At 44.0% G+C, this 23,155-nt stretch overlaps 1 protein-coding gene and 1 long non-coding RNA gene across 2 annotated transcripts in view; one reads left to right on the forward strand and one right to left on the reverse strand.

The window, feature by feature from the left end:
• Positions 1–23,155, reverse strand: part of LOC310738625 — a 74,131-nt gene that overhangs the window by 3,834 nt on the left and 47,142 nt on the right. The window lies entirely within an intron of this gene.
• dym (dymeclin) overlaps positions 1–23,155 on the forward strand; it is a 51,351-nt gene that overhangs the window by 1,076 nt on the left and 27,120 nt on the right. Inside the window, exons 2-13 of the mRNA XM_083563761.1 lie at positions 1,659–1,909; positions 3,511–3,563; positions 3,824–3,917; positions 4,468–4,601; positions 5,065–5,137; positions 9,679–9,804; positions 13,514–13,656; positions 19,481–19,666; positions 19,823–20,001; positions 20,125–20,250; positions 20,674–20,787; positions 21,165–21,259. Of these exons, the coding sequence (XP_083419887.1) occupies positions 1,770–1,909; positions 3,511–3,563; positions 3,824–3,917; positions 4,468–4,601; positions 5,065–5,137; positions 9,679–9,804; positions 13,514–13,656; positions 19,481–19,666; positions 19,823–20,001; positions 20,125–20,250; positions 20,674–20,787; positions 21,165–21,259 (1,463 nt within the window). The 5' untranslated portion in view covers positions 1,659–1,769. The remainder of the gene's footprint in view (positions 1–1,658; positions 1,910–3,510; positions 3,564–3,823; positions 3,918–4,467; positions 4,602–5,064; positions 5,138–9,678; positions 9,805–13,513; positions 13,657–19,480; positions 19,667–19,822; positions 20,002–20,124; positions 20,251–20,673; positions 20,788–21,164; positions 21,260–23,155) is intronic.

The following is a 23,155-nucleotide window of genomic DNA, read 5'->3' on the forward strand; positions in this document are numbered from 1 at the left end:
GGTATGTAGTAGTATAAAGACTTAAATTTATGTCATTTCTCTGATTGAGAAGCTGAAGGCCTTGTGTAAGGGCCCAGTAGGCACCCGAGTGCTGGGAATTAAATCTTGCAACCTTCCACTCTTCTGTTGGCTCGGACCAGGATGCGAGGTGCGGACGTGCCGAACAAACACCTTCTCCTGTTCCGCCTGTTTCTTTTTCTCTCGCTCAAACCGTTTTGTGTGTGTGTGTGTGTGTGTGTGTTTAATGGGTGTGTGCTGAGATGCTCAGCTGTCTCGGTTAAACAACTTGTATGTAGGAAGCGTTAAAGTTTACAGGAGCAGGGATGTAGAACTCACCGTGTGTAAAGTTCTATCATATTTGAATAAACGAGAGTCTGGAGGTTTTTTTATGACGTCACGTGGAAGAAGCATGTTAACACGCGAGATCATGTGATGAGCGAGTGACCCGTGCAGATTGGAATGAAATGATAATCAACTGTTTTGCTTAAGTTGCCAACTGTGTTAAGGTTGATGGTTAGTCTGTCTACCTGCCTGTCTTTGTGTGTTAACATCTGCCAGTCTAAATGGCACTTCATTTATTTGTCTGTCCATCTGTGTCTTTGTCTGTCCATCTGTGTCTTTCTGTCTGTCCATCTGTGTCTTTCTGTCTGTCCATCTGTGTCTTTCTTTCTGTCTTTCTGCCTGTCCATCTGTGTCTTTCTGCCTGTCCATCTGTGTCTTTCTTTCTGTCTTTCTGCCTGCCTTTCTGTCTGCCCATCTGTGTCTTTCTGTCTGCCCATCTGTGTCTTTCTGCCTGTCTTTGTCTGTCCATCTGTGTCTTTCGGCCGAGAGTTTGTCTTTTTGTCTTTGTCAGTGTCTTTGTTTGTGTGTCTTTCTGTTTCCTGTGTCATTCTGATTGTGCCTCTGTGTTCTTCTCTCTCTCTGTTCTCTGTCTGTTCTTACCGCCTTTTAATCGTCCTTGTTATGTTCTTCCTGATCCAAATCGTTTCTTTCGGACTCGTCAGCTAAGAGAGACTTTTTTTTTTCCCCCAGCAGATTTTTCTTCTCCTTTTGTTCACATTTCTTCATCCCCAGAGAAGACACCTGTAATGATCACGTTTCAGCCTGGTCATTAACACGCTGAATACACACGACTAGTTTTATATTAACTCTGTACTTCCTGTTCCAGTAAAATAAGTTGTGGTTTAGAAAACACTACAGCGCCACCGTCTGATTGGTAGAAGGTGCTGGTTAATCAAACACTGTGCAGATTGTTTATATTTTCTGTAGCGTGTTTATCTCATAATGGAGGAAGGAGTCTTCAGTGCGAGGAGGTTCTTTCACTGCATTATTTTGATCATTTTTTTGCGCTTTACTGTTTGGGGGATGTTTTATAACACGTAATGTTACTTTTAATGGATAAAAATAATATAAATTATATATTTTATATTATAAAATATAAATATAAATATATAAATATATAAATATAAATATAATGGATATAAATAATATAAATTATATATTTTTATACCCCCCCCCCCCCCCCCCCCACACACACACACACACACACACACACACACACCTCCCCTACAGCATTTATTCCTTACATATATTGTGAGGGCAAATTTGGTAACTGTTGAACGTCCAGTGTAATGTTTATGAACGCTTTGTTTCTGCAGGGTTCGCCTTGTGAGGTGATGAGGCTGTGAGGAAGTTTCCGCGTGTGTGTGTGTGTGTGTGTGTGTGTGTGTGTGTGTGTGTGTGTGTGTGTGTGTGGGTGGGTGGCAGCTATGGGTGCCAACACGAGCCAGGTGAGCGACCTGGCCGAGAGTCAGAGCATCCGCACTCTGATCGGTCCTGAGCCCATTTCGGAGAACGAGCCTTTCTGGAACCAGCTCATCTCGTTCACCTTCACCAGCCCCTCCTGCAGGTGTGCATCACTCACACATGCACACACGCATCAGCTTCTGTGACAAAGTTAATTCCTAGGAGAAACTCTGGTGTTTTGTAGCTCTGCCCCCATGTGCCCCAACAGCAGCCGTAAGACGCTGAGCTGATCTGGCAGATCACATGGCACGAAGGTTGAGGCCCCGTTATCGCCGCTCTTGGGGCCCTTGAGCAAGGCCTTGGCACAGTTACACACAGTCTCGTGTGTAAAAACAGCATGTTTCGTCAGTAATTCGCCTGTAGAGGCCGCTCTCATAAGGGCGTAACGACGTGGGGAAAACGGCGCACGCACGCACACACAGTAATCTTAGGATTTTAATATCATGCATTTTTTATTATTTATTTATTTTTTCCCCTTCTTTCCTGAGGCAGAAAACATCTTCCGCTAATTGAATACCTGCCTTTCGGCGCTCTGCATTTCAATGCACTCGCTAATCCAAAGTGACTTTCAGGCTCCAGTAAAGCACACAGCGGGTGTTAATGAGTTTACATCCATCGACGCAAAACCCTAACACACCCCCCACACAGACCTTCAGGTAGAAACGCAGCGAACTGTTCAGCGGCGATGATGAACTTTTTGAATTCGTTAGTATTATACACCCTAAAACTTCAATAACCAGTGCAAAATATTGATTAGAGGATCATAAACCATGATCAAAAATCTGCTTAAGAAGTTTAATTTGCATGTGTACCGCTATACAGACAAAAGTACCGGGACACCTGAACTTTCCTGCCAGATGTGGTTCTTCTCCAAACTGTTACCACAAAGCTGGAGGCACGCAATTGTACATGACGTCTTTGGGTGGATAATAAAATATTGCGAACATTTATGAACCCAAACTTGCTCCAGCATAGCGACGTGCACAAAGCCACCTCCATGAAGATATGGTTTAGAGAGGACGATGAAGTGGCCTGCTATAGAGCTCCAACCCTGATGAACACCTTTCGGGAAGAATGCGAACACTGAGTGCACCTCAGACCTTCTCACCTCATCTACATCAGTACAGGACTTTACTAACACACTTGTGGCTGATGAACACAAATGTCCACAAACACACTCCAAAATCTCCACTCGAAGTCTCCATTTGCTGTTCCGTTCATTCTTCTGGGAAGATGTTCCACTAGACTTTTGTGGAGATGAGGTGAGGAGGCCTGGTTTGCAGTCAGGGTTCACATTTATCATGGTCAATAGGGTTGGAGCTCTGTAGTAGAGCTACTCCCACCCATGTAGAGCAGATCTTCATGGAGCTGGTTTTGTGCACGGGGGTATCGTCATGCTGGAACAGGTTTTCGTCTCCTAGTTCACCAGAAGGGAACAATTCCAATTGTTGGAAAAGTCCGCATACTTTTCGCCGCATATTATGGATGCTGACGCTCTCCCAGTGTGATCATAAGCACAGATCTTCGAGGATTACATTAAGTCCTGTGGTTTATGGAGCAGGGTTCTGGAGAGACGTGTCTCTGTGTACTGCAGCAGCTCTATGGATGAAATGACAGTAAAAGCTTCTTGACCTGCTGAAAATACCGAAAAAATACATCCGAATTGACCTCATTTGATCTTTTCTGTTTTTTTTCCCGTTTCAGCGTTGACGCTAAGCTCTTGGAGGAGGCGGTCATCCCCCTCGCCAAAACCTTAAGTACGTCCCATGTCTTTTATGTTTTGTTTTTCTTTTCTTCTTCTTTTTTTTCCCCCCCCCCCCCCCCCCCTCAAAAACTTGTCTTATTGATGAACATCATGCAGCAAAATTGGATTTGGAGCATGAGAGATGTAACCCATATTACACAAGTTCTAGATGTTCTGTGTTGTGTTCAGGGTTCTGATGCCTTGAACTGGGCTGATTTGTTTATTTATTTTTGTTTGTTTGTTTGTTTATTATTTTTCAAAAATCTTTTTCAGTCAAGAACAATCCCAGATCGGGAAACTTCAGCGCTTTGGTGAGAGTGTTCCTTTCCAGAACCAAAGAGCTAAAGATCTCCACCGAATGCCAAGAGTAAGTACAAACTTTATGTGGCATATAGGATTCAAGCTGTACGCTGTATGGCCAAAAGTTTGTGGACGCCTCACCGCAAGATCATTTAAAAAGAAAAAGAAAAAATCATTAAAAAGAAAGAAACGTTCCGTTCCACATCGTCTGCATTTTTTTTAATTTATTTTTTTTTCCCCTCTCCTGATAACCTCCACTCTTCTGGGAAGATGTTCCACTAGTGTTTTTTTGGAGATTTGTGACATTTCATTAGGCTGGTAGAAAAGTCACTTACAGATCAATAGATGTTCAACACGGTCAGAGCTCTACAGCAGGAGATTTTGGTCTCCTGGTTCAAGAAACGCATCCAAAGACGTTCCGATGCACATTTGCGTGCCTCCCATATTAGGAAAGATCTACATCAGGGTGGAAAAGTCGGGCATCTCAATACTTTTGGCCGTATTGTGTATCTTTAAGGCATTTAAAGGAGCGTAAATTTGCGTAAATGGTTTTCATGCTAAACGCCTTTTAAAATATTTCTTTCTTTTTTTTTTTCTTCTTCTTCTTTTTTCTGCAGTCAGCTGTTCATCTGGCAGGCCCACAACGCCCTGTTCCTGGTGCGCTGCCTGCTCAAAGTCTTCATCCGAGAGATGAACGAGGAAGAGCTGCTCTTGCAGTTTACCTACCACACGAGGGCGCCAGGATCTTGCGGTAATGTGCGGAAGCACATTTCTAGACTGAAAGACATGAGCGTATTTCCTTTCTGTGACGCATGGTTCTTACACGCTGCGCCCAAAAGTATCGGGACACCCGATTTTTTATTTTTTTTTTCCCCCACAATACGCAATTCGACAACAAACCACTACCCCAAGATCTTCTGCTACAGAGCTCCAACCCTATTGAGCAGCTTTTGGGGTGAATTGGAACAGGCCTCCTCGCCTCATCTACGTCATGACGTGACTTTACTCACACCCTTGTGGCTGAATATCTCTACAAAATCTAGTGGAACTTATTGGCGTGGAATTAGATGCGAAACAAGATGTTCAAAAGGGTACACGTCGGGTCGGGTGTCCACATACTTTTGGCCATGTAGTTTACAGAAAGAAATATAATTATTTTTTTTTGTCTTGTGTGAATTAATTTTTATTTAAATTTTTTTATTTTTTTTTTCCAGACGCGAGCAGTGAGGATCTGCTGGAGGAGCTGATCTGCAACTTGGTTTATCTCATCGTGGAGGTTCCTCTCCTGTAAGTTTCGGCTTTGAGCTTTTATTTGTTTGTTCTTTTTAAAAAAAAAAAAAAAAAAAAAAAAAACTAATATCTAATATGCATTCGGACGAAAGCGAAAACATCAGCCATCTTCTACATACGCGGGTTCTCCGAGGCCTACGATTGGCTAACATCTCTGTGATCGACGGGACAAACCGAAGATGTCCCTCCCATACTAAAGGCTTTGACAACTTGTCCCTGTTACGCTGTAATACTTTTTCCACACACACTCTTTTTTCACGACTCGTCGTATATCACGCTGACCCTGTGCTGACCTGCTGTCTCTCACGCTCGAGTGGACACACACCTCGCTCCTGACCGGCTCTCAGAGCTTCATCATCCAGGCAGCTGCTCCAGCGCTGCGTGCGTGCGTGCGTGCGTGCGTGCGTGTGTGTGGGGTGTTATATCTATTAATTTGTAATTATAATATAATTGGTGTTAAGGGAACTAAACCAATCCCCTTTCGTGCGTCCTGCGTCGTGTCCCGCTCTCGGTCGTCTCCTACGTGAAATGGAATCTGTGTCTCATTTTTCTGTGTGTCCATGGAATATTCCAGATTGTCCTTGTCTCGTCTGCACTTAATCATATCTCCTACATTACGGCAAAATGAGGTCTTTAATGATGACTGCGGTGTGCTGTTCAAGCATGAGAGATGTCTGTCTGTCTGTCCGTCTGTCTGCCTTTTTGACTGTTTCTTTTTTTAGTGCGTCTCTTTCTGTCCCTCTCTTTTTGCCAGAGTCTCCTATTTGCCAGAGTCTGTTTGTCCCTTTCTGTCTTCATTTGTGTGTTTTCTGTGTATGATACTGTTTCTGCCTGCATCTCTTTCTTTGTGTGTGTGTGTGTGTGTGTGTGTGTGTGTGTGTGTGTGTGTGTGTCTATCGATCTTTCTTTGTGTCTGTCATTTTTCTTGGCTTTGTTTGTGTGCACATCTCCATCTCTCTTTCTCTTTGTGCCTGACTCTTTCATTCATTTTTATTTTTTTTTGTCTCTCTTAAGTCTGTTTCTTTTTTGTGTCTCTCTCTCTGTCTGTCTGCATGTCTTTGCCAGTCTGTGTCTTTGTGCACATCTCTCTCTCTCCATCTCTTTCTCCTGGTTTCTTTTTTTTGTTGTCTCTCTTTACCTGTGTTTTTTTTTGTCTGTACATGTCCTTTTTTTTTTCCCCCGTCTGTCTCCTAAAGCCGCCTGTGTCTGTCTGTCTGTCTTTTTTTTTTTGGGTCTCTTTTTATTTGTCTTTCTCTCTGTGTCCCTCTGCCATTTTTTTTATTGTGCGTGTCTCTTTGTCTGTGAGAAATTTGCCCCCTTTATTTCAGTCTGTTTCTTTTTTGTTTTCTCTCTACACGTGTCTGTCTGCACATCTCTCTCTTTTTTTTTTGTCTGTCTATCTCTCTTTGTCTTCGTCAGTGTGAACATATCTCTTGTCTGTCCGTCTGTGTCTCGCTTTCATCTGCCTTCTTTTTTGTTTCTTTACCTGTGTCCCTCTGTCTGTACATGTCTCTTTGTTGTCTCGGTTTTGTGTGTCTCTCTCTTTCTTTGTGTGTCTGCACATCTGTCTCTTTGCCAGACTGCGTTCCTCTTATTGTCTGGAAGCATGTCTCTCTCTCTCTCGCTCTCTCTCTCGCTCTCTCTGTGTAAAAGAGAGAGAGAAGAGATTTATTCTCCTTCCTTAGACGGCTAGTCGAGTGTATTCTCTAAACAGAGGTGTACAGAACTGGTGTATTTTTATTAAACATAAAGAGAGAGACTAATCAATGACAGATTTGGGGACATGGACCATTCAGGCTATAAAAATGTAAACACTTTATTATTTCTGCCTGGTCCAGTCAGAGACGAGCAGAGTAGAGTGAGTTTTATTTACTCTGGCTCCTGCTTGTGGAACTCTGCTAACACCGGGCCGTTCCATTGTTAATGTGCAGATTGGTATTATTTTCAGTCCCCCCCCCTTCCCCCCCCCCCTTTGTTGACATTTTTCTGATTTCCTAGCTACGTGCTCGCGCGAAAGAATCTTGGGCCGCGTTCAAAAGCTCCTAAACATCCCAAACACGAGATGCTTTCGCTCTCCGTCCCGGCGCAGGTTTCCGCCAGTTCTGGAGACGGCAAGCGTCTTATCGACTTGTTAGCCCGGAGCGGAGGCGGCGAGGGAAGTGAATTAGCCCGGACAATAACAACAAGCTCAGATGGGCTCAGATATATATAATATGTATGTGTGTGTATGTATATGTGTATGTGTGTGTGTATGTGTGTGTGTATGTGTGTGTGTATGTGTGTGTGTATGTGTGTGTGTGTATGTGTGTGTGTATGTGTGTGTGTATGTGTGTGTGTATGTGTGTGTGTATGTGTGTGTGTATGTGTGTGTGTATGTGTGTGTGTATGTGTGTGTGTGTATGTGTGTGTGTGTGTGTGTGTGTGTGTGTGTATGTGTGTGTGTATGTGTGTGTATGTGTGTGTATGTGTGTGTATGTGTGTGTATATATATATATATATATATATATATATATATATATATATATATATATATATATATATATATACGTGTGTGTGTGTGTGTGTGTGTGTGTGTGTGTGTGTGTATATATATGTGTATATATATATATACATATATATATGTGTATATATATATATATATACATATGTATATGTATATGTATATATATATATATATATATATATATATATATATATATATATATATATATATATATATAATTTACGTTTATTTATTCTCTTTATTTGGTCATCTGCTCATTCCCATCCATCATCCAGCTCTTTTATTACGCAATAGCTACCAACTAGCTTCCATCCAGCTGTAGTTTTCCGAGAAGCAAAAGAACTCGCCTAGAGAAAATATCTTCATGTAGACTTAAATAGTCTTCAAATCAAAACAAAAGTTGCTTTGTGTTGGCCTTTTTTTTTTGTTTTGTGCAACTCTTAAGGGTTTTTAACAATCTCGCTGTGTCTTTAGTTTTTCCCTCGGACAAATGCAGACTCATCAGTTTGTTCGGGGGGGCGAGAGCATGTGTTCGGAAAACCTTTCGGCCGCAGTTCCATTAACCATTTAATAGTTTACTCTGTAAACCCTCAGCAGCGTGTGTCAGCAGGCTCTCGCGAGGACGTTCGCGCTGACTCCATCATCATTAAACGAGTCCCACGAAATCATTCAGCGGTTAATTTGACTCCTTTAACGCAGCGCTAACTGCCAATTACAGTAATGAAACGAGCGCTCGTGCCAGTAAGCAGGCAGGAGAAACGTCCTTTTGCTTTTCTTTTTTTGGGGGGGGGGCTCTGCAGCGTCAGGAAAATGTCCAGGAGACGTTTGACGAGCCTTTGAGGTGAATGAATCGGAACCAGCGATCCGATCGTGTTCACTTCGTCCTCAGAATAAACGACGAGAACCTGCTGCTCGTGCGGTTAAAGTTGCCGTAATTTTTATTTTTTTGTGAAAGATTCTGTTAAATGGTGTATTAAACAAAGCTTTGACAAACTCTCTGAGAACGATCGAGCGAAACCAAAGTCCTGAAGGAGTCCTGATTCGAGTCAAACGTCTGGAAACACCTGGTCTTTTATGGTTTTTGAGACGCACGCATGTTCCCTTTGTTTATATTTAACACGCTCGGTAAAAGGCAAAAACTGTGAATAAATGGAAGAAAGTTCTGTGGAGTCCAAAGGTGACGTTTTTGTCTCTAACAGAAGAACTCGTGTACGACTGAGAACATGAGAGATGATGTTTGCAGGTGTTTCACCCTCACAGTCAAACATGGAGGTGGACACTTATTGGATTTGGGCTGTTCATCAAAAATAAAGTGGCCAATTATAGATTTGTTTGTTGCATAGAAACAAAAGGAACATGCATGTTTCTCTCAAAACCCGAAGAGACTGCGGTGTTTTTACACTTTTGACCGGATAAACGTCTTCACGTTGCGATGCAGGACGGATAAACACCACAGAACACACGCTTCTGGGAGAATAATCCACTTCATCTTGTCGCCGCTTATTTTCCTATAACCCTTGAGTGGGTTTCATTCATTGCCTAATGTACTGTATGAGCACTGTGTGTGTGTGTGTGTGTGTGTGTGTGTGTGTGTGTGTGTGTGTGTGTGTGTGAAAGTAAAAGGTGTTTGTGCCAAGTGGAAGCACAACGGCGAACAATGAGCGAGAGCTTTTGAGCGAGAGCGATGCCGAGGTCGCGGAGTTCACCTCATCGCGAGCACAATAAGCTACAGGCCTCGGCGACTTGACGACCGCAGATCAATTGCTCTCGGCACGGGTAACGCGAACGAACTCCGGCTCGCCAGCACCGGTTAGCACACGTTAACACCCCCGCCGTACGATTAGCCTAAAAGGTGTCACCCCTCTGCACTTCATTTAGCAGCTGCGCTTCACTGAAATAGAGCCGCAACTAATTAACTCCGAGCAGCGCCGTGGCTCCGAGCTCTTTTGCTTTGTTTATTTATAAGCGTTGACTTATAGCAGTCTAACGTCTTTTCTGACTTGTTCCTTTTTTTTTTTTCATGTTGTTTTTTTAGGGATATCACCTACAACATCCTGTTCGAGGCAGTGACCACCCTGCTGGTTCTGTTATCCTATCAGCTGTTCCACAAAGACATCCTGAGGGAGGGGCATATCTATCGGTGCCTCACCAGGGGGCGATGGTGAGTTTGTGGACTTAATGATTGTAGCGTCAGTACTGGTTTAAAGTAGAGACACGGCAACAACGACGCTTACTGTGCTGTTAAATGCGTCGGGGCAAAACGAAGTTGCACTGAAACACACCGAACTGCTAACTAGTGTGTACGTTCTGCGCTTGTGTGAAAACATAACTCTCACATACCAGCAGGTGGCGGTAGCGTGCGATTCTAATAGCAAGCAGCGTTTACATCTGCTGCAAACATTACTCGCTACACACCGTTACTCAAAATCTCACAATAACAAGGTGCCGAGACGAGTAGCACAAATTGACGAAACCGTGGACACTGCAGACTCCGTCCTTTCTTGGCTCGTTGAATAAAGAACTTGTTTGTTTACGAGATGCTCGTTAGCGCGAGGGCATGGGTCTAAACCTTCTGAGCAAACGGATTCGAAGATCCAGCGACTTTCCTCTTATCTAATAAGAGCAGGCCTAACGTGAAGAAGCCGAGTGTCCTGCAAGTTTACTTTCCCGCCGATAACCTTGCCGCGCCACACAACGTCAGGAACCGTACCGTCTCATTTCCTATGCCTCCTTGCTGCGGGAGGCAGACGGCCATTGACAGCATCCTGCCGTTCAGAATGGAAATGAGTGGCTTCATTAATTCAGCAGCTGTTCCCCTCTTTAAGTTCATTCACGGGTCTCATTAGCATCATCACGTCGGCCTTGAAGTTCACCTCCCTGAGCTCAGTCAGCAAAGTGCAGCCGGAGTTATTTGGCTGCGGTACTTTTTATTCTTTTTTTTTTACTTTGGCTCGGTTTCGGGTGCAGCACCGGGCCATCGGCGATGCCGCATTACGGCAATCGCTCGCCGACATTCTACCGCGGTGTCTCAAAGGTGACATTGTTGGTCGTTCGCTTCGGCTCTTCGACGTTCGGTTCTGGCCCGTTTCCTAGCCGAGAGATCGGATGAAATCTCAGCGAGAGCTTTAAACTTATCATTAATGCAACTCCGATACCACTTTTCTTACTTCGGAGCTTTTGAGCAGTCACTGTGTCCAATCCGGCTCCACGACCTCTTTTTTTTTTTTTTTCTGATTTAAGAAGCTGAAACCCATACCGTTGGCACCATATCAGCTTGTGCACCGGAGCTTTCTCCCCAGGCAGCCGTCTTTCCCAGCCCCAGGATCAGGATCGGCACCGCTTTCTCAGAACCGTTCCCACGTTTGCAAAAACCGCCGTCTGCCAAAGATCCGAAGGTTTGCGTGGAGCCAGTTCTACTCCGGTGGCCTGCAACAGGGTGCGATCGAGTTGAAGTGAGACCCTGGGGGCAGGAGAGGACGGAAGATATTGGAGCGAGAACGTAGCAGCTTGGCTTTGCTTGGCGTGTTCTGTAAGTGCGAGAACTGTGGAGTCAGCGTGACTCGGACGCGTTTTCGAATCGCGTGCTTGTTTTTGTAGCCGCTTTCTTTTTTTTTTTCCTTTCATGTTGCATTAGCGCTGAGAGGGGAGCCAGGGCACACGGGAAAGACCGTTAACCCTGTAACACATACACACTTCTTACCCCGTACACTTTTTCTGATTAGTCACACTTTTCATCGAAAAATAAAGACTGCTTGAAGTCGTCTTTTGGTTAATTTTCTACTGAAAGATTTTGTGAGGTTTCCAAGTGGTTCTCTTCTTAGATGTTCTACATAACACTAGTAAGGTGGTGTCTGCATTTACATTCATCGCATTTGGCACATGCCCTTAACCAGAGCGACTTACATTTATATCATTCATACAACTGAGCAACTATGGGCTTAAGGGCCTTGCTCAGGGGCCCCTGGACTGGCAGCTCGGAGTGGCTGGGATTTGAACTAACAATCAAAAAATTATAAGCGACCACCTTCACTGGACTTCAGCTGGACTTTCGTCACATCTTTGAAAAAAGCTCAAAGATTAGTTTTACCCCTGGACACTGGAGACTCCTTCCACATCCAGACGTCTAGACTTCCAGACGCCATTGTGCAGGTTTTTACTATAGAAACGCTGTTTATAGATCATTCAGTCCCACAGAACAGCAGAACTTTTGAATAAAGAATGGGTTTTATCCCATTCTTGCATTCTTCCATTGTTGCATTCATGTCCATTAAGCAGTTTAGCAAAAAAAAAAAAAACACCTCGGGCTTTTACCCGTTTTGGGGGCCGACATGGAGAATTAATCAACACCTTCCTCATATAGAATCACACTTTCCCTAGAAGGTTTCAGCAAGTGAAAATGCTGCCTGATATATCCCACCATCTAACAGGTGCCATAATGAAGAGATAATCAGTGTTATTCACTTCATCGCTCAGTGGTCATAAATTACTTCCTGTAGAGGACGTTTTTGGATGCAGCATGAAACGTTTCCTTCATTTCTACTAGGAGAGCAAAACATGTCCTAGCAGGACACAAAGTGGAGCTCATTAGAACACCACAAGGAGACTGATTCTGTAATAATGTCCATGGTTTTGGAATGGGATCTTCAATAGCTTGGTGTGGATATACAGCATTTTTGGCCCCATAGCCTATTTAACATGTCACTATAGAAAATTACATTTTGCTCGAAATAAAATCCAGTATTTAGTCATGTACACTATGTATTAGGACACCTGACTTTTCCAGCCATATTTGGTTCTTCTTCAAACTGGAACCACAAAGTTATTATAAAATTATGCCTTCGCTTAAACTAGGAGAGCCAGACCTGTTCTGTCGATATCCAGCTCCATGAAGAGGTGCTTTACATGGTTTGGAGTGAAAGATCTCCTGCTGTGGAGCTCCAACCCTATTGAACATGATGAATGTGAACGCTGACTGCACCCCAGGCCTCCTCACCTTCTCAAATACGAGTCTCACAAAAATCTCCACAAGCACCCGTCAAAATCTAGAAGAACATCTTGCCAAAAGAATGAAGGTTGTTATAAGAGCAAATGGAGTTTAATGTGGAATGGGATGTTCAAAAAGAAGGACCTACCAATCTTCTGTTCAGGTGTTCCTAAACGTTTGTGCATACACCAATCAGGCATAACTTTAACATTTACGTTACCACTCAATGTTAGAACACTGAGGATCTCATCATCATGGCACCTGTTAGTGGGTGGATTTATCTCTTAAGCAGCATGTGAACATTTTTTTTTCCCCCTCAAAGTTGATGTTAGAAGCAGGAAAAATGGGCGTAGGGATTTGAGAGTTTGACAAATTGTGTCGTCTAGACGTCTGGGTCAGAGCATCTCCAAAACTGCAGATCTTGTGAGATGTTCCTGGTCTGCAGTGGTCAGTATCTCTCAAAAGTGCTCCAAGGAAGAAACAGTGGTGAACCGGCGACAGGGTTGTGGGCGGCCGAGGCTCATGGATGCGCGTGGTCCATGTGGTCCGATCCAACAGCCGAGCTCCTGTAGTGCAAACTGCTGAAGTTCATGCTGTGGATGCTCGACGGTTCTGAACTGTTTTAGCAGCAAAAGGGGACCAACACGATATTAGGCAGGTGGTCATAATGTTCTGCTGATCTGTGTATATTATTTATGTAGTTTTAGATGTAGGAATTTTTTTCCCCTCAAATGTGTTTTAAAATAAGCTTTCAGTTCATCAACAAATCTGTCAGTAGCTGAGTCGGAGGTCTCGGGAAGTTATGGTATGATGATAATGAGCGTGCTTGAGAGACGTATCGAACAGTCCTAGCTCTCATTTTTGTCTTTCTTTTGTCTCTCTACAGTCTGTCTCTGACGAGTCGCTTGGTGAAGACTCTGCTGTATAATTTCGTGCGGCAGGAGAAATGTCCTCCCCCTTCAGCACATGTCTTCCAGTCACAGGGAGACGGAGGAGGTCTGCTGTACGGCCTGGCCTCGGGGGTGGCCAGTGAGTAACATATACACACACACTCACACACTATTCTTGTCACTCCTGGAGCTGTAATGTAAAATAACCTGATGATAGATGTGCAGGTAGAAGCGAGTCTAAAGGTGTGTGTGTGTGTGTGTGTGTAAGCTAGGAGTTAGCAGATTCTCAATCCCTTTTATTAATTTAGTTTTTTGGTTATTTATATATTTATCATATCATTTTCGGTATTGACGACATGTGTGACGTAAGTGGACCAGGATGTTCATCTGGTCTGCATGTTGTAGGACAGGGTTGTGTTACGATTATGGTGATGATGATCTTCCTCTTTCAGCTGCTCTCGTTAGGGGTCGTCTACCTGCATGTCTTCCCTCACCACATCTATTAAAACCTCCTACTCGAAAAAATTCAAACAAAAATGTATTTTTCATCAGCAAACACTTTAAATCACTTTAAAATTCTTTTTTTTTTTTAATAAAGTCCGCCAGCAGGAAACCTGAATTTATTATTAATCCAAACTCAAAAATAGGAGCCTGTACAGACCTTCACATGTCACTCTTTAAGCAGTGTGTGCAGTCTTTTTTGGATCTAGATGCCTGTCCTCCTCCTTCGTTATCACTCAATCACCTTTTCACGTCCAGGGTTTCTCTCTCTCTCTCTCTTATCCTCTTTCTCTCCCCAAGTGGCAGGCAGGGTTCAGCAGAGGGACACGTCAGATGATCTGTCAGCTCTGCTGAAGCTTCCCACGCCGTGTGAACTTACAGTATACTTTCAGAAATGTGCATCCAATACTCCTAACTCTCCACCCCCCCTCCCTTCTCACACACACACACACACACACTGTAGAATAAACACCAACAGAAGAGATGCATTGTATTAGTGTCTGTAGTATTGGTCTGTGTAGAGGGGGAAAAAAGGACATATTTAATCCTTCCTTCAGGAAGAAGGAATAAAGTTCTTATCCGCATCTTTTACTGCTCATCTCTCCATCTCTCTCTATCTCTAACGTTCTATCAACTCTATACTTCTTTCTCTCTATGCCTGTTTCTCTTCCATACCCCCCCCTTCTCAATCACACACACTCACTCTCTCTCTCTCTCTCTCTCTCGCGCTAATTTATTGGCATGACAAATATGGGCATTCGTATTGTCCAAGCATTGAACATACAGACACAAAACACCAGAAATAACAATAAACTATAATAATAATTATAAAAATATAATAAAAGCGACAGTTTTCAAAATAAAAAAAGACCCAAAGAAAATTTCTTGACCACCTTTCTGTCGCGTTCTCCCTACTTCTCTTTTTGTTTCTCTCTATGCCTCTTTTTCTCTTCATCATCTTTCGCTATCTCACGCCATCCCTCTCTCCTTCTCACCCTTTCTCTCTCTCTCTCTCTCTCTCTCTCTCTCTCTCTCTCTCTCTCTCTCTCTCTCTCTCTCTGTGTCCCTCTCTACACTTCTCTTTCTATCTCTCTCTCCCATTTTCTGTCACTCACTCACTCTCTCTTTACCTGTCTCTGTCTCCTCATTTCTCCCCTTATCTCTCTCTCCATCTCCTTATTTATCTCCCTCTCTTACTCTATGCCTTTTTCTGTCTTTTTCTTTCTCCCCCAAGAAATATCTTTCAGGATTAATTAGCCCAAAGATCCTTCAATCTGATCTCTGATTGGTCGAAAGGTATTGATTAATATCCTATAACCGCAGCTCACAGGAGTCCTGGATGTGCAACATTTTTATTTAAAATACCAGTTTCCATAGCGAGATCTGGGACTCGTATAACTAAAGTAACGCAACCTGTTTTCATTTTCTGTCCGAGGAATCGACTGAAACTTTGCGAGCGACACGATCACACAGAGCTCAATTACTGAATAATACGTTACTTCAAATCGCACGCCCGAGCGCTTAGCCAGCCAACGCTGGGTCCAAAAAAACAGTTTATGCACTCGTATGTTCACCAGACCAATACGTTTTAAATAAAGAGAGCACAGGATTGTGTTTGTTTTGTTTTTTTTTTTAAATAAACAAATGCACAAACGTGTGATGGAGTGAGGAAAAAAAAAACTGACAAACTCGGACAACACAATAAAGCGCACGGCGGTTAATAAGCATGATTCAACCTCGTGTGAAATATTACTAATGCGAATCCAAGTCATGAGTTTTTATTTGTGGTGGGGTTTTTCAGATTTTTTCTTAGAAAATGTAAAAAAGAGAGAGCAGATGTCTCAGTTGTGTCCTGTAACGCCTCAAAACGGTGCAGACAGACAGCTAATGAGATGATTAACATCTCTGACTCACAGGTGTGTGTGTGTGTGTGTGTGTGTGTGTGTGGGCAAGTGAGTCATCGTGTTCTGTGGAATCCAGACAACACGCTCTTATTGTCTGCACGGCAAAGAAGACGAGCTAAATGGAGCATCGAGCCTCTTCACTCCACACGCTCTCCATCTATTCCTGTCCTCCCGTCTCAACCCTCTCACCAGGCGGAATTCCCGCTCTGAATGCCAGAGCTGATCCCGTTTCCCACACCGGGAGCTTTTGGCTCGCCGATCTGCCTGCGAGAATTCCCCCTTTCCAGATTTGGCCACAGCCCAACCGCGTATCCCGTAACTCCGGGAACAAGGTTTTACGATATCCTGAAACGGCAGCATTGTTTGTTCTTTTTTGTTTATTAGTTTTCCCCAGTATCCCCTTTTAGAGGTTTGATGCGCAGCTGTCAGAAGATGCACATAAAATCGTTGGGTCGCAAATTGCGAGTGGAATCTGCATCAGCACACACCGGGTCCTGGCGTATTCCGGCTCGAAATGCTTCTCTTTATTTGGTATGCTACACTAACGTTATATAAACCATTTTGTGTGTTCGCTTCAGCCACAAGGTGTCAGTGAAGTCAGGTAGGTGAGGTGAGGAGGCCTGGAGTGCAGTCAGCATCCATGTTCAATAGGGTTGAGGTCAAACCTTAGGCCATTAGCAGGCCGCTCAAGATCTTCCAAAACTTTATCTTCATGGAGCTGGCATTGTGCACAGGGCAATTGTGATTCTGGAACAGGTTTGGATCTCGTAGTTGAGATGAAGGGAAAATTTCGTGCTTCCAACTTGGTGGTAACAGTTTGGGAAGGAATCGTATGTGTGGAAGAGACCGGTGTCCCAATACTTTTGGTAAAAACCGTCTCGCCATCTGTAGTTTTTTGTGTGTGTGTGTGTGTGTGTGTGTGTGTGTGCACGCTTCCTACTGCATAAACATTAAGTACAAATAGATTGCAGCCGTTTCTGTGAAAGTCACAACATTCTTCGAAACATTTCTATTTCTCAGCAAAAAAGGAAAAATGCTTAAATCTATTAAGCGCACTATTATTCCCCTGTGACCTCCCTTGCTAATGATTCATCACCAATCGAAATGCTCTGAAGCACAAGTCGTCCATGACTAATCCATACCTCGCCGGTACGCCGGAGCCGTTCGCTCTACCTGGTCAATTCCTCCGGCCGTCTTTCACCCACCGGCGTATCGATTTCGTATCCCGAGACGTCCTTTGTGGAGGCTGGAGCCTCGTTATTGTCGTCGTTTTTTCCATCGACGCAGAAATTCCCACAGACGTTCGACTTCGCTTTCGATATGCTCACATGCAGTGTTCTGGGACACATTCGCCAGTTGTCTGGTCATTTCATTTCCCAGATTTTTTCGTCATTTTGATTGGTCATGATTCATGTCTCGGAACGAAAACACAGACGTCACGTTTGAGTATTTACTCGGCATCGCTCATAGTTTGTGAGCACCAAATGTTTGGTATGTGCTTTTTTTCCGAATATTCCATTCCACATCGAGTTCCCATATGCTCTTTATAATAACCTCCAACCTTCCAAAATCTTTCCAAAAGTCCACCATTAAGGGAAAAAATTGGGTCTGCCGAATGGGTGTGTCCTGTCAGATTGACTCCGCCTACAATGCTTTTGATTATATTGAGGTTGTAAATCAGGGGTGCATCACATAACAGGCCAAAATCTATAAAACAGTAAGTTGCAGGCAAAATTGGTTATTAGGATGTAAAAAAAATTGTCTGAAGCTTCAGAAAATATTTCCTGCTGCGATTTGATGTTTTTCTAGACCTCCAGCTCCGTGTTTGGTGTCCCCACCACCGACGCTGCCTCACAACACAAAACCCACACCGTCTTCTCGAAGCAGGAACATGCCCTCGCTTTCCCACCTTTCATTCAGTTCTCTTCCTTTCTCTTCTTGGATATTTTGGGATTGAAGGTTGATATTTGTAAAGTCCGCTCGTCGAAAAACCGTCCGTGAAACTCTGAAGAAGAAACACTGCACTCCAGCGGCGGGACGTCACTTCGCGGGTCAAGAAATCGAATCCGGACAACGTGCGCTAAAAATTAGCATGAAACTCATTCCAGACAAACATGCGCAATGGAAGCTCTTGCGGGCCTCAAGTTTGACACCCGTGTTGGAAATGATCTCGTGTGGCTTTCATACACACTGGATCATCATAATCATCATCATCATCATCATCATCATAGTTCTTCCATAAGATAACGGGTGTCCCCAAGTAAGGATTTACATAGTCGACTCAAACATCGTCTTGCCCAAAGATTTTTTTGTTGTTGTTTCTTTTTTCTTGGTCAGATGTCCAAATATATTTGGACATATAGACAAAAAAAAAAAATCTCCCACCTACAGCAGTTCTTGACCAACGCCCTCGTGGCTAAACGAATCTAGTGGAACATCTACCCAGAAAAATGGCGCTCATAATTAGAGGAAAACTGTGGATTGAAAAAAAGAGTTCAGGTGTCCACAAACTTTTACTCTCCTCACCCAAACGTTCTCACTAATCTACCGAGGTTATAAAGACACTCACCGGATACTCATTCCTTCTCGTGTTCCAGATTTTCAGACCTCGTGTTTGTTGATGTTTTTATGGAGTTTGTTTGCTAATCTTTTTTTTACTCAGGTTTGGCTCCAACCTGTGGGGCCATCATGTCTAACCACAAGTCATTAGCAGTGGAGACAGACATCCCACCGTGTGCACGCACACACACACACACACACACACGTGCACACAAAAGTGCTTAGTTGTAGATTGGCCTCGACATAACCATGGGAAATAAATACTTTATAGTCAGGCAGTCTGTGAACACACTCTGCATTCTGCGCTCTTTCACACACACACACACACACGCACTGTGAACGATCCGTGCTCCAAGGCCAACTCATAGATGGATGGCATTTGGAGCCGGTGTGTTTTCTGATGTCTAATTGATTACTGCGCATTGCTCCTGACCACGGGACCTCCAGCTGACTGAACGTACACGTGTGTGTGAGAGAGAGAGAGAGAGAGAGAGAGAGAGACACCGGGCCCAGAGCTGCTCCGGCATGCTAATTAGCGAGCGGCACTCTAGATGTGGATAAAGATACACTGAGAGCTGTCTGTGTGTCCTGTGTGTGTGTTTATATACATTTTAGATCAGAGACAGACGTTACTCACTGCACATTTAAATAAATAAACACACAGCAAGGTGCCGAGATCCTGGAGTCAGTCAGGGCTTCCATCACCCTCATGGTGACCTTCATCCTGCAGCATTTTCAAGCAAAATACTGAACAGTTGTGACGAAGCACAGGACCCAGAGCCCCGTCTTCAGGCGGAAAAAGTCAATTTCTGTTACGCTGTGCGGAAGTGATGGCGTCCTTTCGCTTTCTCCTGGAAAGTCTGTGCATTTGGAGAAACGATCATTTTTTAGATTCGTAGAAGACGCGAAAGAAATGTGGGTTTGGAGGAAAAATTTATCCTTATGTTACTTCCTCTTCCTCCACCTAAAAAACACCTCTCTCTCTCTCTCTCTCTCTAGGTGGATTATGGAGCGTGTTCACCCTGGGCGGAGCCGGGACCAAGCCGGGGGTGGAGCAGGAACACAACCAGTTACCGCTGTCCAATCAGAGCCTGTTGTTGCTGCTCATCCTGGCCAATCTGACAGATGGACCCGACTGGCCGAACCCTTACAGACAAGCCATCACCTGCTTTAAAAACACACAAGGTTCTTTATGTCCTCCTTCACGTCACTCGATCATTTCACGTCCCATGTCCTCCTGCAGGGCGGCCGATCAGGACAAATCCAGCATGGGTGTCCTGAGGAACTTCTTAACCAATGTTTTTCCCACTATACATTCGTTTGTGTGTGTGTGTATTGCAGATACGTCCTCTACTCCATCCCCGCAGCCTCACACGTTTCAGATCAACTTTAACAGCCTGTACACAGCGCTGTGTGAGCAGCAGAGGTCCGACCAGGTGACTCTCCTGCTGTACACACTGCTGCACCAGAACTCCAACATGAAGACCTACATGCTGTCGAGAACTGACATGGAGAACCTTGTGAGCACCAGCGCTTGAACGCTCTTGGAGCAGGGCGCTTCCTAATATGTTCGTTTCTATAGTAACGGAAGCTACTCTCCGTTTTCCGTGTGGCGTTGAAGTCTCTCGGTCTCTATTCACCAGGTGATTCCGATCCTGGAGATCCTCTATCACGTGGAGGAAAGAAATTCACATCACGTGTACATGGCCCTCATCATCCTCCTCATCCTCACCGAGGACGACACCTTCAACCGATCCATACACGAAGTGGTTCGTACTCTCTCTCTCTCTCTCTCTCTCTCTCTCTCTCTCATACAAAATTCTGTTTAGCCAAATGTAGCATTTGGGTGTTAATAATACATTTTCATATATGGTGTGGTCCTTTTATACCGCTGGTTTAACTTATACACTGAAACATGTAAGTTTTATCCATTTATCTCACTGTTCCTCTCACTGCTCCTCTCGTTTCTCTCTGTGTTCCTCTCATTTCACTGTTCCTCTTACTGTTCCTCTCATTTCTCACTGTTCCTGTCATTTCTCGTTTTCTCTCTCATTTCCCTCTCACTGTTCCTCTCATTCACGCCACACAGGCTTTATTGTACTTTAGTGTGTGTATGTGGGGTGTTTGTTGATAAAAGATTCTGAACTGCAATAGTTAAACTCTGTATTTGCCTTTTTCTTTGTGTGTGTCAGACACTAAAGAACATAAGCTGGTACACAGAGCGGGCTCTGACGGAGATTTCTCTCGGCAGTCTGTTGATCCTCGTGGTGATTCGCACCATCCAGTTCAACATGACCCGCACCAGGGTACGACTTTCACATACCTCCTCCACTGATCCAGTCCACACACAACAGAGGGGACGGGACAGGACATGAAATCACGAAGGGAAAGGAAGTAGAAAGTGAAAGGATAGGAAAGGAAAGAGCGAAGGAGAGGGGGCCAGACATGAAAGAAAGAAACAAAAAGGAAAAAAATAAAGGAAAGGGACAGGACAGGACATGAAGGGAAGGAACGTGAAGAGAAATGAAGGGGGGGACAAAATAGAAAAGACAGAAAGGTGCAAGAAAAGAGAATGAAAGGACATGAAAGGAAAGACACCAGACATGAAAGGGGAAAGGAAGGGAACACATCGTTCTGTTTCTTCTGAGCTTCAGATCCTCATCATTTGTGTTCTGGTTTTCAGGATAAGTACCTGCACACCAACTGCCTAGCAGCTCTGGCCAACATGTCCGCCCAATTCCGCTGTCTTCACCAGTACGCCGCCCAGCGCATCATCAGGTGTGTGTGTGTGTGTGTGTGTGTGTGTGTGTGTGTGTCTCTCTAACTGGCCACTGGCCACTGTTACAGATGGTCTTATTAGCATTGATCCAGAACCCTCACACAGAAGAGCAGGACAGGGGCCTAGTAAAACACACACACACACAGTAAGCATCAACATGTTTACCCGCCGAGCGCCGTACACACACGGATGAGATTTCAGCTCACGATGTTCCTGTCACTAATAATGACTTACAATGATGTTTGTCAAATATTATTTGGCGGAAATTTTGCGCAGCCGTTCGTCAACAGCGTCGCCCGAGCACCATGACAACCATTTAATGTGCAACACCGTTTTCATTTATTTATGACAATCTCTATTTATTTATTAATTTGTTTATTTATCTTTTTGGGAGGGGTGTCGCAAAGTGAAAGTTTTACTTATTTATTTAACTTTTTTTACATTTATGCCATTTAGCAGATTCTGGGTTTGTGTTTGTTTTAGTTTTTTATGAGCTCCACTTTTCTGGGAAGATGTTCCACTAGATTTTGTGGAGATTCGTTCAGCCACAATGGTGTGGAGGCCTAGAGTACAGTCAGGTCATGATGTCTGGAGCTCTATATCACTAGATCGTCCACTCCAACCTATTTGAAGCGAATCTTCATGGTGCTGGCTTTGTGCACAGGGGTATTGTCAGGTTTGGGTCTCCTCAAGAGAAGGGAAATTTCATGCTCCAACATCCAAACACATCCTATACAATGTTTGTTTGGGGAGGAACCACATATAGCTGGAAAAGTCAGGTGTCCTAATACTTTTGGCCTTATAGTGTGAGTAGAGCCTTCAGGGTTCCAGCATGACAAAGTCAGCACCATGAAGATCTGAAATCTCCACAAACACTCCAAAAGCTGACCAGAATATAACCCAGGATGAAGATCTGTCCACTATTTGCAATACGACTCTCCCGTTGTAGCTCTTTAACCCCATTCTGTTTGTGTTCCAGGACGTTGCTTGTATCCACTCGTATCGTTTTTCTCGTCTTCGCTCGCCAGATTTGTCATGATTTGGTTCGGAGTGACGAAACCCACCCTGATGCCAGTGTTGATCGTGTGCCCTCATTCTGTCTGACTGTAATGGAGGAATAAAGCAGCATCGTGTTCTTGAATCAGATTTATTTTTTTCTCTCAGAAATGACCTTTTTTCCATCACTTATATCCCTGGCCGAGGAGCTTTTTCACCCTCTGCCAAGATCCGATTAGCAAAACGTGTCGACTTATTTCAGGAAGAGACGACGACAACGGCGTATTTGCCTTAGCAACCGCTCTGACTGACGAGCGCCCTAATTACACACTGCAGTGCTGGATTAGTGCTAGCGGTTAGCTCGCGTGTGTGTGTGTGTATGGGGCTAAAGTGTATGAGCATGTTCCTTCTATGTAGTTTCCAGCTTAATTGCGTGTGTGGGTTCCTTTTAGTGATTTATTTTTTGCTTTATTTTTTTTTCTCGGTGTTTAGTTTGGTGTGTGTGTGTGTGTGTGTGTGTGTGTGTGTGTGTGTGTGTGTGTGTGTGTGTGTGTGTGTGTGTGTGTGTGTGTGTGTGTGTGTGTGTGTGTGTGTGTGTGTGTGTGTGTGTGTGTGGCTAAACTGAGTGTGTTCTTTTTCTGTAGTTTCTAGTCTAATTGTGTGTTACTTTACTTTTCTGTTTTTCCGTGTGTGTGTGTGTGTGTGTGTGTGTGATAGAGATTCTTGGCAATCGGCTGGAGCAGGTAGTGGAAAGTGGACTCCAGCCACATTACACTTACAACAGTCCTCCCATGTGCGCTCGCTCTCTCTCTTTTTCTCTCTCTCTCTCGCTCTCTCTCTTTGTGTGTCAGTGGGCATCAGTGTTTTTCCGTTGTTTTCAGCACTGAGGGTGGTGTTTT

The sequence above is a fragment of the Silurus aristotelis genome, assembly GCF_946808225.1.
Source record: "Silurus aristotelis genome assembly, chromosome: 16".
Taxonomy (NCBI): Eukaryota; Metazoa; Chordata; class Actinopteri; order Siluriformes; family Siluridae; genus Silurus; species Silurus aristotelis.